Source organism: Cylas formicarius, unplaced genomic scaffold (assembly GCF_029955315.1).
Source record: "Cylas formicarius isolate icCylForm1 unplaced genomic scaffold, icCylForm1.1 PGA_scaffold_2__14_contigs__length_35257938, whole genome shotgun sequence".
Lineage (NCBI taxonomy): Eukaryota > Metazoa > Arthropoda > Insecta > Coleoptera > Brentidae > Cylas > Cylas formicarius.
In genome coordinates, this window is record NW_026844319.1 from 26794423 (window position 1) to 26814927 (window position 20505).

Consider the following 20505-nt stretch of genomic DNA (forward strand, 5'->3'; position numbering starts at 1 on the left):
GCCTTCTCACCACGCTTATAATAGTATATTATGCAACAAGTGCGGTAAACAGCATTTGACTCGAGCGGAGCGAGTGTTTAATAAACGAGTACACTTAAAAAGTTTACCGAAAATGTTGCGTACTATACTTTTTTCTACGACCATTAGTTGTTGGGTGCGTTTGCACAAAACAACACGAATACATTCACTGACATGACTGTCAGAATTGACAAACGTCAAAATTCAAGGCGTGTGAAATATCTCCGAAAACATCCGATTGCTCCCAATCCCATGCGGTAAAATCTCGGAAATGTCCGGAGTGGCTCGGATTCGTAGGAAATGAAACTGATGTGGTAAAGTGACGCTTCCCGCACGCCAGATCGGTGTGTAATTAGGTATTTTACAGATGGGACTAGAAAAAAAAGTTTTCCCTGAGCATTTTTCCAAGTATTGAGGCAATTTAGAACCACACTGTACCTATTCTAAATTATTTTAAATTATTATAATCATTCACAACAATCTGATGAACAGAATGAGGTCACCGCGAGGTCAGGTCCCGTTTTTAGGTAAAAAAATTGAAATTTTTTAAATCGCTATAGAATGTATTCTAGTTTCGAGTTTCAAAATTAAAGAAAAAAATGTGCAAAACTAGCAACCCGTTTATCTTCAGCCTTCAATTCGTTGTTTTTATCTGACACCTTCAACTTTACAGTCAAAGAAACTATTAAATCCATCATCTCGTCAAGTTAAAATGACTATCTTTTTCCAAAAATAGACATAAGTTTGAAAATGAAGTGGTGGGGGTATTGGGCCCATAATATTCCTCGAGTTTCTATTCGATAAAATAACGGAACGTTATTCAGCTAATATTACTGCCATATTCGCCTCTCAGGTCTCGTTTGCTGCACAAAACAAATCGCGATCAAGAAACCAATCTGCATTATCGGAGATCGAGTGCAAATAAGAGTGCCAAACGATTGTATCCGGCGCGATTTACACCGACTAGTGTATCTGACATTACAAAACATACTCTATAATATTTGTACGGATAAAGCGTCGACGCTTTCGTCTGCCCGATTTATATAGATCTCCCTTATTGCGCGCGGAAACGGTTATAAATATAAATTTCGCTTTAGACAACTAAATCTAGGCTATTTGATACGCTATTTATAATTTTGCTACGTGTTATCGATCGGTTCTTAAAGCGGAAATAAAGAATTGCCGTGGAATTTTAAAAGTAACGTGACTTTTATATATAGCGTTGGTTTTAAAAACTCCGGTACAGAGTTTATCCGCGAAAATAAAACAAGCACGCGGCTCCACCGGAGTGACTTTGTGTGTAGATATAGAGTGATTTTAAATGTGTTTCTGGGTTTCCGTTTAAAATAAAAATCGAATGCGATAGTGCAAGATATAAATTCAACTTATAGTCAAATCGAAAACCGATCCATTGTTTATATGCTCAACTTTTCTAGAGTCAAAATTACAGCAAAATAATAAACCGCTTATATAGCTTTGCGAGATATCTCGAATAAAGAGAGAAATATGCGGTTCACGCAAAAGTTTTTGTGAAACAAAATGCGACACTAACTTTACCCTTTGTTTTGGAGTTATAAAGCGTTTTGAAAAAAATCAATGCAATGCAAGTACCTCCCGTATGCTTTTTATTTAATAACTTATCATAAAACGGTGATTTAAAGATTTAAAAGTCGTAAAATCCCGTGACATTTTTGCAATTTTGGTTATTTACTTTGAAGAAGCCACTGAAATATAACAAAACCTTTTATTTATTTATTTTTTGGAACTGAACTGAAGAAATTGATAAGCTTTATGTATATAAATTTGTATTTTCTTTTTCATTTGTATAATTTTTACAAATACCATTAAATTTATATTTATTTATTTATATTGTGTTACGTCGCCGTCACGTCGTCCTGGGAACCAAACGGAGTCGATATTATTATTAGGATTCTCTAATTGGACATCACAAACGCATAATAACTTAGTATCAAAATCATATTATTATTAAATAATGATAGATAACACTCTGCAATTGTAAGATGTTATTTCAAACATGTCTTGACTAGTCAATTAAGAAGTGTTCAATTGATCGGTCAATTAAGAAGTCGTCAATTGACGATCAATTGACCTGTCAATTTGACCACTGTCCAACAGCTCCAACACTACCATAGAACTTCATTTGAGTAATGTGTATAAATTTTAATTATTTTTATTCACTTTTTAAATAACGATCAATTCTTTTTTATTAATGCAATGATCATTATCAAATTTTCATAAAAACACGTGCAAAAATTTTTTGACAAGTCAATTGAAATATATCAAAACAATTGTTTTTTTTTTAATTGGTTTTGTTGCTCTAAAAGATAGAATTATAAATGTTCCTAGAACGGTGGCCCTTTCGAAACATTTACTGTAAATTACGTTGGTTAAATAATCATTAATGTTACTAAATTATTGGATTTGTTTCGATCGACAGTGTTTTAAAATCAAATAAACCAAAGGAAAAAAGTTCAAACCACCATTTCGTGTGCTTTCAGCGGTATGAAAATAGTATATTATGCAACAATTGCGGTAAAAGGCATTTGACTCTCGAGTTTATTTGACACGAGCGGAGCGCACGGAACGTGTCGCATACTATACTTTTTCTACGGCCGTTAATTTTTGGGTACATTTCAGAATTCAAAGCATTGGAAATATCTTCGAAAACATCCGATTGCTCCTAAACCTGGACCTCGGATCCGGATATTTATTGCAGCACAGCACTACCGATACAAAAGCAAATCAAAGAACGAAACTGATTTTCTTTCAGATAAAAATAAAGTAAAATGCAACAATGGCAGCAATTTCAAACCAACAGCTAAACCCGAGATATCCGGACTTATCTTTACAGTCGTTTTAAAAGGACAGGAGGTGTAAATGACTTTTAAGCTCAAAAAAAGTGGTCAACTGCACGTATGTCATTCAATCTTCTCCGTTCACGTTGAACCGAAAGTCGCCTGAGTGAATTTACTCTCGACAGCAACTGGTGTTGACATCATGATAAAACTGGTTCATATAAGATTTGTGCCACATCATTAATGGTCGGTCTCAGACGAACAACGCGTCCGCTACACTGGCTGCCAGTATCGATTCTAAATTTGTATTAAGCCAACATGGCCACAACCTGCTTCTGTGGACTCGCCGGATGTTTTACGTTGGTTGATGAGATTCGCCTTTTTGGGTAGTTGTTTAGTAATTTTTATTTGCGTATCTCTGAATGCCTTTTTTTATACCTATTAAAAATAAAGTTATTTTCAAATGAATATTTCCTAGTGAAGTTATATAATCCCTAGCTGTGCAGTTGCTCTACTTTTCCTTCCTTGTAGTATTTTGATATAACTTTCTTTCTACTCCCGTCTGTAAAATACCTATTTACACACCGATCTAGGGTGCGGGAAGCGTCACTTTACCCCGTCAGTTTCGTTTCTCACGGATCTGAGCCACTTCGGATATTTTCGGGATTTTACCGCACGGGTTTGGGAGCAATCGGATGATTTCGGAGATATTTTCCACGCCTTGAATTTGTCATGAATGTATTCTGGTTGTTTTGCGAAAATTTACTCAAAAACTAAGAAAAAGTATAGTATGCCACACGTTCGGTAAACTTTTTAAGTCACTCGTTTATTAAACACTCGCTCCGCTCGTGCCAAATAAACTCGTGCGTCAAATGCTGTTTTTCTACTCCCGTCTGTAAAATACCTAATTACCCATCGATCTAGAGTGCGGGAAGCGTCACTTTACTTCGGACATTTCCGGGATTTTACCGCACGGATTTAAATTTTGACGTTTGTCAATTCTGACGGTCATGTCAGTGAATGTATTCGTATTTTGCGAAAATGTACCCAAAAACGAACGTTCGTAGAAAAAGTATAGTATGCAACACGTTCGGAAAACTTTTTAACTCACTCGTTTATTAAAAACCCGCTCCGCTCGTGTCAAATAAACTCGTGAGTCAAATGCCGTTTACCGCACTTGTTGCATAGTAATCTAATAATTCACTTTTGATCGATTTAAATTGAGTTGGTTTTAGCACAGACTTTCTCACTGTAAATTCATCATTATTAAAAGGAATACAAAATAAATGTTGGGAAATAGTATATTATACAACAAGTGCGGTAAACGGCATTTGACTCACGGGTTTATTTGACACGAGCGGAGCTAGTTTTTAATAAACGAGTGAGTTAAAAAGTTTACCGAACGTGTTGCATACTATACTTTTTCTACGACCGTTAGTTTTCGGGTACATTTTCGCAAAACAACGCGAATACATTCAGTAACATGACCGTCAGCATTGACAAACGTCACAATTCAAGGCGCGGAAAATATCTCCGAAAACATCCGACTGCTTGCAAATCTGTGTGGTAAAATCCCGTTAATGTCCGAAGTGGTTCGGATCTGTGGGAAACGAAACTGACGTGGTAAAGTGGTGCTTCCTGTACGTTAGATCGGTGTGTAATTAGGCATTTTACAGATGAGAGTAGAAAAAAATTATTAACAAGGTCTGTTGGTTGGATTAGAAGTATTGAAAGAAGAAATTTGACACTGTGGCAATGAAATACCATCATCTAATACAGTGACTCACAGCTTAAATGATGCAGTCGCTATAACGAAACCCAACAGTGTCTCTTAAATTATTTAAAGAAATAACTTATTGAAATTAAGTTGGTAAAGAGTCTTCTAAGAAATTATGAATTACTTTTTGTTTGTTCAATTATTTGCAATTTAAACATCACATCTTAAATTATGCAAAAATACTAGTTGTTTTTGTTTAGTTTGACATTTGAAAATAGGTTTTTACCAAATAAAAGGAACGTGTTTAATAATCGGTCGAACTACAATATCTAAAGAAATTTAATTTTTACTCCTCATAGAAATGGAATTTGCAGACGAGACAAAAATAAACTTATTTGGGTCCGATGGGAAAATATCATTGTAGAGAAAGACCAATGAAGAACTAAAATTGAAAATTATTAAAGCTAAGGTAAAACACGGTGCAGGTGAAGTAATGTTATTGAGGGAAATATGTATTTGAATATATTAAGGCAGCATTTCCCTGCTAGTGCCCAAAAATTAAATATTGATAACACCATCAACGCACGTCCTTTCGCGTTCGCAGTTGGTTGCCCAAATATTGTCAAAACGCCCAGTCGCCACACTTAAATATATTTTAGAATTTACGGTTGACATTAAAAATAAATTAAAAAGTGTCCCAATATCAAACAAAAATGAATTAAAAGTAAAAATTACTGAAGTATGGAATACAATTTCCTCGGAGTACACTAGAAAATGAGTTGAATCGATGCCAAGACGTTATTAAAAATGAGGGAGGCCCGACCAAATATTAGCAGGCGTATTTAATATCCTGTTAACAAGTATTTTTGGACACTCTCTACTAACCTAATTTCAATAACTACTTTTATGCCAGCTGAATAATGAGAGGCTGAGACGAGTTTCTTTTTGTTATAGCGACCGCCTTATTTAAGCTACCTACCATAATGTTCATAAATATATACATTAAAGGTCAACAAATATTCAAGAATTAGAATCTTGCTCTTTGTTTATGTTTATTTATTCACGGCCAACATCCAGGATTACACACGCTAATATGGAGGAGGTTGTTTCTATCAAAGACCAAGATGGCGTCGTATTTGACAGATACCGACGTTCTAAATCACGGAATCGGTTACCTCGTCAGAAGTTACTAAGTTGATATCAGCACTTAGGAAAGTTTTGATTTCTACTAAGAAACTGCACGAGCGATATTTTTCAATAAATAACTATGATAATTCTCCCGAGAACGCTGAAACTAACCAATCGACTTAGTACAAATAAAATCATCCACATGACAACACGTCGTAATAACTCTCTATCCAAAATTCATAAACAGAAGAATTCACTTTAGAGGTAAATAAAAAAAGGTCTTGAATAAATCGTGTATACACCGCTTTCGTCCTAGTGGGACAAAAAAGGCTGAGCAATTTTTCATCGGTGCACACTGTTTGAGATTCACTTCGTTGTCACGTCGTATTCCAGAATTGAGTGTCACTTTGTCGGGGATATAACGTGGTCACCTGGGGATACGATACTACGCCTGGCGAAGAGCATTTGTTCGAATTTGCTTGGCAATAGATTCGACACAATCGGCTGTTTGAGGACTCCGAATGTACGAGATAAAGGTCGTTATAGGATTTTGTTTGTGACGGGCTTTATAAGGGACGATTTGATTCCACAAAATTACCAACTGGGCAAGTTTTGTCTGGCATGATTGATTATAACGGTTGGATTGGATTATTTGCTCTGATTATATTCTTCAATTTTTTAATTCGTCAGACTAAATTCATAACCTTTTACAAATCTTGTAGGTACACATCTTCCGGATTTCTCCCGAGTCGAATTTTATAGACCTCATCATTATAACAGATTCCCATGCATAATGTCAGCATTTTTCATTCAAATTTTTATTGACTAATATAACAGAAAGTTAACTCAAGAAATATTCCAACGAATTATTCATGTATGCAAGCATGCATTTCAGACTTATCAACTTAATAGCAAAGAAAATTATATTCAGAAGAATCCAATATTTATCTTGGATCAGGAATTGCGTCCATACGTAGGAAGTTTTTACACTATTCTTGGCTCTAATCTACATCTTCAGATTTTGCACATTAAACTAACTATAAACTTTAACTCGTTGGCAAATAACAAAGTATCGGTGAACATCAATAATCCAGTGTTTACAAGCGATTATTGTAATTCTAAATAAAAAAAATCTCAGTAGATAGGCTCTAAACTTGCTTAAGGGACTGACTTACTTAGATAAAAGCACGAACCATTATTATTATTATTTTTACCACTATATGTATAACAGCTACTAATGCCCTGTAATTATACACCGATCTATCGTGCGGGAAGCGTCACTGTACCACATGAGTTTCTTATCCCACGGATCCGAGCCACTTCGTACATTTCCGGGATATTACCGCACGGGTTTGGAAGCAATCGGATGTTTTCGGAGATTTTACCCCACGGATTGAATTTTGACGTATGTCAATCCTGACGGCCGTATAGTTTTGCAAAAATGTACCCAAAAACTGACGGCCATAGAAAAAGTATAGTATGCAACACGTTTGGTAAACTGTTTAAATCACTCGTTTATTAAGTAATAGTTCCGCTGCGCTCCGCTCATGCCAAATAAACTTTTTACCACACTTGTTGCGTAATTTACTATTCAAATCGATTCTTCGGAGAAGCTCTTTCCGATAGAATATTTTTATCAAACGGTACTACTTGACCGTTAAAAATGGAACCAAACCAGAAACAGTTGAATTATTTTCCGATGCCATTACATTTTCACAGGTTAACCGTCTGCCAGCGAAATGTGCAGGGATCCGATTAAATCCTGCAGTCTAGACCACAAATACTTTGGGCCTCTGTTTAAATAGTCAGGAACTATTTTAACGGGTAACGATGGTTCACGGTCCCGTTGTCAGTCAAAAAACTAAATTAGATAACTTCGGAGTTAAATTACTTTCCGTGTAATTTGGTAAATTGTGAAACTGCTATGCATCGATGTTTAATAGATACGCGCGTTTCCATAGTCGCTTTTTCTTACATGTAGTAAATGCAGGTAATGATGGCCAATAGCGGCAAAATCAAAAATGATCCGTATATCTTGTTACTATTTTTAGATGCGGGTTTCAAAACTGACAAACAAAATTCCTGTGGTAATTCACCACATTCAGTTATAAACTAGATATAGATGTCATGCTGTGACATAACTGACTTTATTAATAAATAATTGTGCAACACATACCAAACTTTTGGGGTATTTAAAAAACAGGGCCTGGGTATTACAGTCAACGAAGATAACCAGATAGTTTTGGTTGATAAAGAAAGGCGCAAGATATAGGAGAACTAAGTAGAAAAACAGTTTAATGACATTTACATTATTAAAGAAGAGATGGAAAATGCGCTACAACCCTCTACAGTGGATAAGGTACAAGTGATACACTAATATTGATCCGCACAGGAAGAAATAGAAGAGCCATGGAAAATGTGCTTGTAAATATCCATGAATGGATGAGCAGAGCAAGAAGAAATTATCTTGACACTTACTGACATCATTGATTTGTATCAACCACGGTGAATGATCTAAAATTATCTCCTTTTTTATCCCATGCATGAAGAGATATGTTCTGATCGTAGAAGATATTTTAATTTGACACTTCCAAAACCGAAATTTTAAAATGTTTAAGAGAGTGTTAAAAGAAACGTAAAAAATAGATGACATTTCAAGTTCTAGTAATCTTTCCACATCTACATTTACCTCAAAAAACAACTTCCTAGAATCTTTTGATATGGGGGGCAGTTCAAAAATAAAATAATACAAATTTGCTCAATAATGTCGACTTGCAGTAATGCGAACTGAACTAAATCTGCAAATTTGAACATAAGCAGTCTTTGTTGAACTTTCGCGTGCAAATATAAAGTACAGCCCTCGGGGAAGGTAAGCGACACATTTATATATTTTGACATTTCCAATTCAGAGTAACTTTACGTATACTTACCGAGTCGGCTCTGCGACAGTGTGAGTGTGTGAAGGGCAATATTTTTGATATATATTCGGACTAGACTCGCAGCGAATGCATCAACAAGATGTAAACGAATGGAGAAGTAAAATTCTTGCGCCGGAACACATACAACTTCTTAAGTTGTACGTGAATAAGGCCAACGTTTATGAAAATAAATTGTCATTGTGATTTTGAAAGAACAAATTTAAATAAATGTAAGGCATTTTATTTTGAAGACGTCTATGAATATCTTTAATTTATAACGTTGAATAAAACCTAAAGGAAACGGGACAATTTTGACAATACATGGTGTTCCGAAATTAGATGTCAATAAACTAGGGTCCAAAACATCTTAGTTTTTAATAAACAAGGTGTTAAATTTGAAGAGGTGATGGCGATTTTTTGTGAATATTTTTTTGAAACACGTAAACATTTTTAAATAAAATTTGGTACAGTTACAGAACTTTTTAGGCTCTATTTAAGGAACTAAAACTTAGTATTTGGATTTAAATTGCTTATTTTTCATCAACAATCTTCTTTAAAATGTGAAGTTTATAATTTTTATTGGAAGAATTAGCTTGACAGTTGATAGTTTGATTGGTATTGCGTTAATAAAAGGATTTATAAGAACAATCCAGGTAAAAACTATTTTTTACCAACATTGAACAAAATTGAAGGCTGTCGAATAATTGACATTTTATTTACCCAGCAATACAAGCAAATGAAATGCGTGATTAACTGTCAAGGCTTTCTAACTGCACTTCGATTGTAAACATTAAAATAAAAAAAATAATTTGTAATTTGCATTAAATTTTCAACAGCATTTTTCTCGAAAACGGTGTGTCTCAAGGGGTACCTTATTTACGTAGAAAACTTTAGATTTTCAGTCCAGATTACGAAAATTCAACAAACAAAAAATTTGGGGCAAATTTTTCCCACGCCTCCCGAATGTTACCCACCCTGAAGACAATCTGATACTAAGTTTTAGTTCGTTAAATAGACCCTAAAAAGTTTAGTAACTGTACCAAATTTTATTTAAAAATATTTACGTGTTTCGAAAATATTTACCCACTCCATCACCTCTTTAAATTTAACAGCCTGCATGTTAAAAAGTAAGACGTCTTGGACCCTAGTTTATATGAACTTTAATTTTTATTTTGGGTCACAGAATACCTGGTAAAATATTGACGTCTAATTTTGGGACACCCTGTACACCTAACTACAATAAAATTAGATCAAAAACTCGTAGTTTACAGGAAAATAACGTCAGAATACGGCACTAGTATTTTTTAAACCGCTTTAAGTGGCCATTTTCCAACTTGATATTAGATCAGAAAATCCTGCTCCGGTACAAATCTTTTTTTGAATTACATAATATATCATTTAAATTATCAGTTAAAACAGAAAAATTGTATAATCGATGGCAGAATTGGCAGTATCAAATAAAATTGTTAATTTAACAAAAATGGTTTTAACAGAAACGAACTATAAGGTACTGATAGAAGGAAAAACATCAGAAAAGTTCCAGGTAATGACTAGGTTACGACAATTGCGACATCATTATTTAACATAATATTGGAAACAGTGGTTAGGAAAAGTGGTTTGAAAACTGGAGGTATCATATTTAACCAAAGAACCTAAAATTCTTGCTGACGCAGATGATATTATGATCTCAGCTAGAACTAGTTGATGCGATAAACCGAAAGGAAAAGTCACTTAAAGAAAGAGGTTTGAAAATGAATGAACTAAAAACAAAATGTATGACACTAGGAGAAAAAGAGTTTAGTGGGCAGAACAGGTGCCCAAAGGTTACATCAGAGAATAGCGAATATAATGTCTATTGCATCAGATTGTGAGGAAAAGCATGAAATTCAACAAAGGTAGCAAAAGGTATGAAATGTATGGGGGGATTACATTACATATAAAGAGCAAGGAACGTGTCAGTCTCAAAAAAAGAGTGTACGAAACGATGATTAGGCCCACTACCTTCTCTGGATGTGAAGTTTGGGAGTTCAACAAAATGGAGGCGGAAGCATATATTTGAAAGGAAGGTATTGAGAGGAATATTTGGTGGAAAGAAAAGACAGGGTCAGCGGATAAGAAGGACTAATATGGAGCTTTAAAGAACCCTATTGGAAACAGTCCATAACAAACGTTGCAAGAGCGCAAAGATTAAGCTGGTCGGTACATGTAGCAAGACTGGAAGCATATCCTGAGCGGGGGGATAACTATTCAAAATGACCTGAGGGAAATGAAAGTACAAGCCATCATTATTTCGATTAAATTGATTTCCAAAGTTTCAGTTTCAGAAATATATTATACCTAATACGAAAGTGCGTGCATATAGAATGTGATTTTGATATACGCTGCATAAATATTACCAATATCGAATGCCACGCCACTGCTGTTAAAAGTGCAAATATGGGCCCGGAAAATTCAATACCGTACCAAGTATTTTTGCCAAAATTTCGACGGCGGAATAATTAAATGTAAACCACTAAATTTAATTAAATTCTGCGTTTGATTAATACTTTTGTTAGTAGAAAATTATTACCGGTCAAATAAATCTTTTCATTTAACTAATTGGCAGTATTGATGGCTCAGAATGCTATCGAGTTCCAATTCGGAAGGAATTTGGATTATTCTTCTTGAAGCTAAAAACGTTATGAGATAAAACTAACTTCAATTGATTTTGTTGCTTTTCTAGGTTGATACAAGTGGCTTAATGAAAATTTTCGTTAGAACTACGCCCTTCACCTGCTAATATAAGTTTAAAGCGGTATATCTGTTATCATAAGTATAGCCTGTCAAAAGATATTAAAGAATTATATGGAGATATAGCATAAAGTTGTTGTTTTTCTTTCGTTTTCATTCTTTTTATGTATTTCTTGAAAGGAAGAGTTTCTCAGGATGGCTAATATAACCAATATGACTAAGAAATTTATTGAACCACTAATAGACTCATCCATATATATATATATATATATATATATATATATATATATATATATATATATATATATATATATATATATATATATATATATATATATATATATATATATATATATATATATATATATATATATATATATATATATATATATATATATATATATATATATATATATATATATATATATATATATATATATATATATATATATATATATATATATATATATATATATATATATATATATATTTTAAAGAAACCCCAAATCTTTACAATTTATTATGCATTAATGCAGTCACGTTTACAATATGGTATTTTGGGATGGGGAGGAGTACTGGATATACATTTTAAAAAAATTGAAACTATGCAAAAATATTTTATATAAATAGTTTTTCAAAACCCTATAAATTATTCTTCTGTATAACTATTTAGGGAGTCGAAATGTTTTACGGTAAGGCAATTATTTTTTAAAACAACGGTTTTAGATATTTTCAAAAATAAAACTGCAAAACTACAAAATATAACTCATTCTTAGAAATAGAGAAAAGGGAAATATGATAACAAATATTAAAATGACGCATTTTTGCAGGCCTATTTTTATAATTTCCTAGATGAGGCTTTAAAGCAGAGATTCATAAAGTAATGTTTGTGTTTCAATTTTTTATATTATGTAGGTTAGACCTTGTATTTTATGTAAATTATGTAGCAATTCCTCTAAACATTTGTTAACGTCGCTTTCTGCGATATGGGGCGGGGTAAGTTTACAATATGTGATCCCGTCCAATTCAAGGGTTTTAGGGAGAGTTTCCATTTGTTTATTTTGTGGATATACAAAATGTGATGTATTATTTTTAATTAAATTTGTTGTTGTCCACAGAATACGTATATTATTATTATTATATTTACACAGCAATACTGTAAACATTGTATTTGTAGTCAAAAGTAAACAAAAGAAGCAAAAACAAAAGATTGCGGTTACCATTTCCATCGAGCCCAGACAACTAATAGCTGCATTCCATAAGAAATGCATGAAATTGTTACTATACAACAAGCTTTATAAACGACACTTTATTCGCGATTATTTTTTCAACGATCTGTCCAAGCAAATTGACTATCAAGATTGTTCTTTCTACATATTATACAAATACGTGGATGATTGTAAGAAACGGTTTTTCTAATTATTTTCTCTGTTGCAACACTAATTGCTTTCAATTACCATGAAAAGTACTGTGGATGTTTAACTTTTCTAAAAAAAAATAAAAAATTCAAAGAAATTTCATTTTGGCAGGGATACAAAGGAGTCGAAAATTATGTAAAATTGATACTAATCAGGTTGCTATGGCATTTTCATTCTAAACAGCAATAAACAAACATGCTCCTAAATAATTAGGAGCATGTTTTGGTTAAATGAAATGACATGTGACATATTTTCATACTTTTTTCAAAACTTCTGGATTCTGGATTCTTCCTGCGTCAGTTTTTGCTGAATCGAACTAACTAACTAATTAACCAATCATCCTGTTGGCTTCTTCAGAGCTTGAGTGAAACTGGGTAATCTTACCAGTTTCAGTCGGTGATCTTCTAACCTTCCGCATTTGCGCTTGATGTCATCTCCATAAAGGCTTGTTAATTTTTCAAAGAAACTGTTTCAGTCAAGCTCTGAAGAAGCCAACAAGATGATTGGCGAAACGTCAGCAATTTCGACTCAGCAAAAACCAGGAGATATCCAGAAGTTTTGTAGCCTGTGGAAGTTTCTTTGAAAGATCATATTCTTATATTGATTTCAGCGCCTATATTGCCAGCATAGGTGAGGCCTCTATCTAGCTATATGACGTGAACTGAAAATCCCTACAGGCGATGGAAAAAACTGTATACGTAAAACTGGCGATTATTCCAATATTCGTGTACCATATTCTCTGTATAGTATACATCCATATTCAATACGGAACGTTACTAGCGTTAAGTAATTCTTATTGCCATCCAAGTGACCCATACGGCCGCCTCAAGGCACATGAATTTTACATAGCCCACATACATAAAACACTTAACACGGGTATCGATCATTGAAATGTACCGTTGAATTTTACAAAAGCCGGGCTCGATAAATTCCAAAACCGCCAAAGCCGGCCGGGCAAGTGCACTCTGTTGCTCCTCTTTGTCTTTCTCTGGCTTAAAACTGGAACGTCGCCGTCGGTCAGACAGCGAAGGCGAATAAAACCACTTTACCGGGGGATGAAAATATCTCGCGGTCGACAAGCTAACAAAGGATAGTTGTCTGGGTGCCGCGAAAATGGAATTCCTATGTCTGCAAGCGGCTTTTCTCGTGCCGTCACATTTTCCGTCGAATATGCCCCAATAAGGACGCTAAATTAATCATTTCGCGATGGCCGCACATACGCGAATTCTTCACAATATCGACGGGTAATTTCGTGTGGACACATGAACACGTTTATGCTTTATTAGGCGGTAATATTCTTCAGTTTTGGTTACTTTTTTATGAAAGTTGATTTATTTGAATGCTTTTAATAACAAATATGTACGAAATTGACAAAATGTCAGTAAAAGCTTATATTTTTATTAGATACATCGACATCAAGATCTTGCATAAAATTACAGGGCGCCCTATTCATTTCGTGCGGCTCCTTGCAAAATCAGGTGAACTGGGATTGGGATTTACGACTCGCAGTCTCGAAATGGCAATATCAACCTAAAAATTGCCTAATTGGCAATATTAATAGAAAAAATCAATAAATAACAGCATAAATTCTATTCATGTCAAGACTAGTGGAGATACTTGAACAGTTGAAACGTTGTAGAAGTATGTAATAAAAACAATGGATCCTCAAAATGTCTCATTTCATGATCTTCAAACCAACCAATCAACATTGGCGACACGATAATGTCTGAAATTAGAAATGAGGGGAACCGTGGTAATACGTTGAAGGTGATTAAACCCCGAAATGTTCGAAATGTACAATAAAACTTTGCAACTAAGGGAAACAAAAAACTACGGGTTATTTCGCGAAAATAATTACACGAGCAATCTTGTATCATCGTAAAATAAAGTGAAATTGAGTGAAAAAAAGGATTATCTTGGCGGCAATTTTCTTTTTGCCGTTAAAAGCGTGTTTTACGGCAACGCATGTGAGTGGGTTTCGCTTCGTTGTTACGATAAAAGTGGAAGAAACTCTCCCCCTGTTAAACGGTGGCGTATTTCCTAATTCTCGCTATACAGTGTGATTTCCACGAAGTAAAAAAATGTCGACGGGATAACGAGTTGAACAAGTTTCTCAAACATAAATAAAAAACATATAACTAGTAATAACATACCCAAGGATTGAAATTTTCCCATTAATATAAAACCTGAAGGAATAAAAGAAAAAACCAAATACATACATATATAAGATTAATCAGTTAATAAGATTTGTCTGATGCATTACATTGTAAACAAAATACAGTGACATGTTACCTGGGCCCGGCCCCGTTTACGACCGAAAACTCAGGAACGCCGAACGTTTGACTACAGAGCCGGACTTTTGAGGACACAATTCTATACTTTTCTTGAGAGGGAGCTACCGAGCTATAAGAGTAGCAGATAGTACCTCTATAATGTTTAGTCAACTAGTAATTGATGGTCGACGGTAGGTTAACAATTTTTGGAGAATCGAAAAAAGATTCTTTTTGGAAAGCTGATTATTATGAGTGCCTTGTGTCGAACTAAAATGTTCTGGACGATGTCACTCTGTTTTATTACATTTTTTAGATTCCCTGCTTTCTTCTGATTACTTTTGTTTAATAGTTTTCCAATTCGGTCTAGTGCGGTTTTCGAAAAATTGATTATGTTTGTTTTTTTTTCTCCGAAATGTAATAAACCAAACTAAAACTTTAACATGACTGATGTTTGCACCCACGGCAAACTGAAATTTAGATTCCTGTTTTCAAAAATCACAGTATCCAGACTCGTTTAAAATTAATGATTTTGAACAATGCCCGGGATCACATGTCTGTCTGCGCAAAGGCACTTAACATTGGCACAATGGAGGCGTTGCTAAGCGACGGTGTAAATAATACAACCAAACCGGCTAGGTCAGGTCACATGATGTGCTTTTGCTGGCCTCTAAAACATAATTTCTCGAAATAAGATTTTTACTTTTTATCGATTGCAATATATAGCAATATAGCAAATAGCAAACGGTTTTACTTTCTAAATTGACAGACACATGCAACCATGATTTTGGCACTTGAAATCCTATAAAATACAGTACACGATATTGCAAACAAATATAGGCTTGCGTATTTTATTTTTGGATTTTTTTTTTATTTTGGTAAAGATTGTGGGAAAATTTCTTTAGTATTTTTTAAATCTGGTATAGTATTGGCATTTGTTTCTAGAAGAAATGTTGTTGATATTCCTTTTTAACATTCCTATCCATTAAAAGAGTGATTTAAGGAAAAATCTAAAAATGGATAATTGAACCTGGGACTCCTACCGTGGATAAAATCTCCTCGAATTTCAGCGAGAAACTTTTTCGTTGAAAGACAAATATCCCCTAGATATTGCTAATTAGTGCATTTACGTTTTGATCTTTTTAACGACGTCAAATTTGAGATGCCGTAATGTAAATAGAAGTGGCTCGGAGGCAAATATTTGCGAATCCGTTCGAATACGACCGACGGTAACACAAATGTCGGTTCTGGCAAGGTAAAATGATTCGTCAGCGTTCAATTAAAACTGTGTGCCGCGGAATTCCTTAATTGGCCGCACTTGGAACTTTAATATTCTTCGAAAATTCTTTAATTGCCACTCCCAAGAAACGCGATAATGAAAAAATATAATGAAAGATTTTCCGTCGTCACATTTTGGAATTTTTCAGATTCTTTACTTAGAAACTGAACTTAGATAAGATAAATTGAGATTAAAACAACCCAATAAGTTCGTTTAATTTTTGTATGGCTAGAAGATATGGTAAAGTCTGTTCATAGATATAAGAAAGTGACTAACTGCTACGAATTAAGGAAAGCCCGGGTAAGCTGTAAGAATGAAATTTGGCCGAATAGGTCTGTACTTTGCTTAGAATTTAATTATTTGGGGTTTTGTTAGGAAAGATACTAAACAATATATATTTATTTATGTATGTAGCCTTAAAACTGTATGCCCTAAATTTTTTGTATAATTATCACAGACGTATTCCTTTTGTAGGTTCAAGCTTTGTAGAACCTCAATTAATTGCTTTTTGGTATAATTTTCGTGAAAATAAATGTCGTTATTATATATATAGTTTTGGATTGTTGCTTTTATGTCACACGAGGAAGGAGTTTTAGTCAACTGTCTACTGCGATAACTTGCATTGTCCATTACAATTACGCTATTAGGAGGAATGTTTGGAACTTGTTTGTTTTTAAACAAACTTTCAAATAAATCAGCGGTTGGGTCTTCATGGTAATCCAGAGAAGAATCTTTAATATTTTTCGCAGACAGAGAAAGTCCATTTGGAATCCAACCATCTTTAGAGCCAGCATGCAAAATAGTTATTCTTTTACCTATTTTTGATGGCACACTTATCAGTTGAGTCAACCCAACCCTTTTCTGGGGTATCATAAGTGTCGAACCAGGTTTCATCCAAGTAAATAATCGGCCTTTATTGTTCTCTGTAAATCCTATTTTTTTCTAGATATTCCAGTCGCCATTTCCGAATTCTAAAAGATTCCATTAAAACTTGCCTTTTGTAATTATATTAAATTAAATTATATGTTGATCACTTTCATCCACACTCGAGAAAATGTCAGCATCGCTTCTTTTTTTCCCCGCTGAAATGGGATTATTCACAATTTTCCAAAGACCGCAACACAGTGGTGTACGCTACTCCCATAGAAACAATAGAAGAAATAAGAAATAAAATCGTAAATACTTGCAAAAAGATTTTAGCTCGTTCAATGATTCGTCCAGCAACAAGGGGTATGAAAATGGATGGGCAATTCCAACATTTGTTATTTGAGCAAAATTGCGAAATTTCAACAAATATTAATTAAAAAAAAATCGGACAAAAAATGTTGTTTCATATTTTTTAACAAAGTCTTCTAATATATCTCATATATATATATGAAACTCCAGATTTTTGAGTTTGACAATTTCAAATCATCCCGTGCATGTAATCGCCACCAGTGGAAGGAGTGAACCGCCCATCGATAAACCATCAACCCGGGCATTAAAGTTAAAAACAATATATGAAGAATAAATATTTAATAGAGAAAATGAATAGGGTCAAATACTCTTCCATAAAAGTTTTATTTCTTATTGGACGAGTGTACACCTGGTAGAGACCTTAAGCCTTAACCTTCTCCCGTGAATAACGTAAATAAGTCATTAAACTTTTTATTATTTTCAGCCAATATTTTAATGAATATTTTAAAAGTGTTTTCATCCGTGACTGAAATGAAGCGGAGTTTCAGGTAGGCAAAAAAACAATGAACCACGGCGTTGTTTTCCAGTGTTAATTATTTTTTAATAAAAACTGTCAAAACTGATTTTCTATTTATTTACTAGCTATAGATTAGTCACAGTGTAAATTTAATTATTTACTGATGTTTTGATTGCAATAAAATTGATCGGGCACCATGAACAGTAAAATCAACAGAATAGTTCCGCTAAAATTTCTTTTTTATACCTATTTTACAAAAGGACTTGTTTTCAAACTATGTTGTCAATTAAATAACTATAAAGAAAACAATGTGTATTTATTTCCGTTAAAATATGCAAAACAAATATAATATTTTAAATATTACGACATGGGTAATGCTTACTACGATAGATTCATAAGCAAAGCTCTGGACTTGAAGTTGACGGAACTATTGATATTGATATTATATACTGTTATTCAGGAAAGATGACGATTACACCAACAATGGCACCAAGCGTATTCTTATAGCATTTGCTGGTGTCATGTCGGGTATATTGATATTGACACCTGTGACATCTCCAAAAATGGATGGAGATGGAGCTATTCAACTAGTACCGTCAAAAGTTATATTTATATTATTTATTACCGCCAACAAAAAAAAAGGAAAAGCTTTAGAAATATCAAAGGAAGAAATAATGATAAACATATATATAATTCATGTAGCATACTCCATATCTACGTCTTACTTTTTATGAGCAAAAGAATAATAAAGATAAATTTAATTTTGAAATAGCTACTACCAGTAATATTCTTAAATTAAGTGAATATGGCGCACCTAAATGAACCCCAAAGAATTGAAATTTTAATTTTTAAGAAGTTTATAATTTGTTCCACAGTGAAGTAATACTGTTTAGTGATAAACCAACGTTTTGCCTAAATGGTGCTGCAAATAAACAAAATTGTGGTTATTGGGTTATTGGAGTATAAATAATCCCCAATGGATAAGAGAAAATCATACACATCTTCTTTCTTCTTATTAAATCTTACTGGAGCCCGATATTTGCTATTTCTTGAAAATTACTTAATTCCTACTCTCACAGTTTCTTGCCCAAATCCAAATTAGCTTGATATGCCAGATAGACAGTTTTCGTTTCGTTATTCATCCTATTTTGCTCGACAAATAGGTAAATATTTAAATACTGTATTTCCCGGACAATGGATTGGTGGAAGTGGATTCTGCATGGAAAATGGCCAGGCATCACTGACTTTATTCCTCTGGGGACATTTAAAATCAAAATTGTATAAGAAAAAAACAACAAAATGTAGATAATTCAAAAAATTTAGAATTAGATACGAGATAAGGCAAATTAATGAAAATATCCTGAGTAATGTCTTTGAAGGGTTTTTAAATCGATTAACGTATTGTCAATAAAGTAATTTTCTGTTTCTATAAATTTTCTCTAAATTTTACTTACTTGTTTTTCTGGATATTTTGCGATAAACAAATTACCAGATCTCCAGATCCAATAAGAAATATAATTCGAATTCTTCGAGTTTCACAAATGTAATTGTGACAATTTAAGAACTTTACTGGTACTAGCTACCCTGTATATTTTCTATTTATTGCAAGAAATACACAAGAAGAGTTCACGATGGATGTGTACGAGCATTTTCCTTGAAATCCCGTATCTCAGTATAAATTAAAATTTATAAGAAATGAACGACAATTTTATAATTTACCTTTTTTGTTTTAGTTATTATGCATCTACTGCCTTCCCTGTGGGCCCCACACGACTAGTACCACCAATCAAGCGGCAGCGACTGATGACTACAGCTCGTAACGGCAAGACTAGTCAATCCCAGAAATGTACCGCAATACCGCCCCTGGATCAGCTTAAAGTATACAGTAAGGGGTTCCATATAAAGTTAAATGATAATCAGAGTCGGCAGCATACCGACGCTATGTTTAAGTTAACCCTAGCCAATTTGCCATCTAAGTGTGGTTTAGAAATAGACAGGCCGCGTTAGTTCCTCCTTTTTGTATCAATCATTTGATATATTTTCGACCAATCAATGCGTCTAGACGGCGCAGTTCACGCCAATTAATTCGTGACATATCTGTGACAACAAAAACAAATAAATCCATTCGATTAAATAAGGGTTTTATAGAACGAAATTTTTCGAAAGCACCTGGATCGGGTTCTACCTGATTTATTAGAGGGGCTTCCTTCGGCCAGAAGTATTTCACTTAGAGACGTAAATTGTTTCGAAATTTATTGCCCTAATTCGTCTTAATAGTTTCTTTTTGGAGGCCGTCAATTCCAACTTTTCTGTCCTTAACAATGATAATTCTACTCCAGTTCCCTGTTCAACATTTGAGCAAGATTGTTTTCGATAAAAAAATTGTACTTTCATATCGTTTAATCTAATGGATAAATCTGTTTTTTAAGATCCAAGACAGTGGACATCTCACTTTCAGACAACCGCGATATATTTAAGCCAACAACCTAGTTGCAAGGCAATCCAAATATAGTTGCGC

General features: G+C 33.8%; 1 protein-coding gene across 4 annotated transcripts in view; it reads left to right on the forward strand.

The window, feature by feature from the left end:
• The window catches only part of LOC132697907 (heterogeneous nuclear ribonucleoprotein C-like 1), a 445425-nt gene that overhangs the window by 386486 nt on the left and 38434 nt on the right, over positions 1-20505 (forward strand). For all 4 annotated transcript variants that reach the window (XM_060663660.1, XM_060663658.1, XM_060663659.1 and 1 more), the window contains one exon: positions 19721-19872. In XM_060663660.1, the coding sequence (XP_060519643.1) occupies positions 19721-19872 (152 nt within the window). The remainder of the gene's footprint in view (positions 1-19720; positions 19873-20505) is intronic.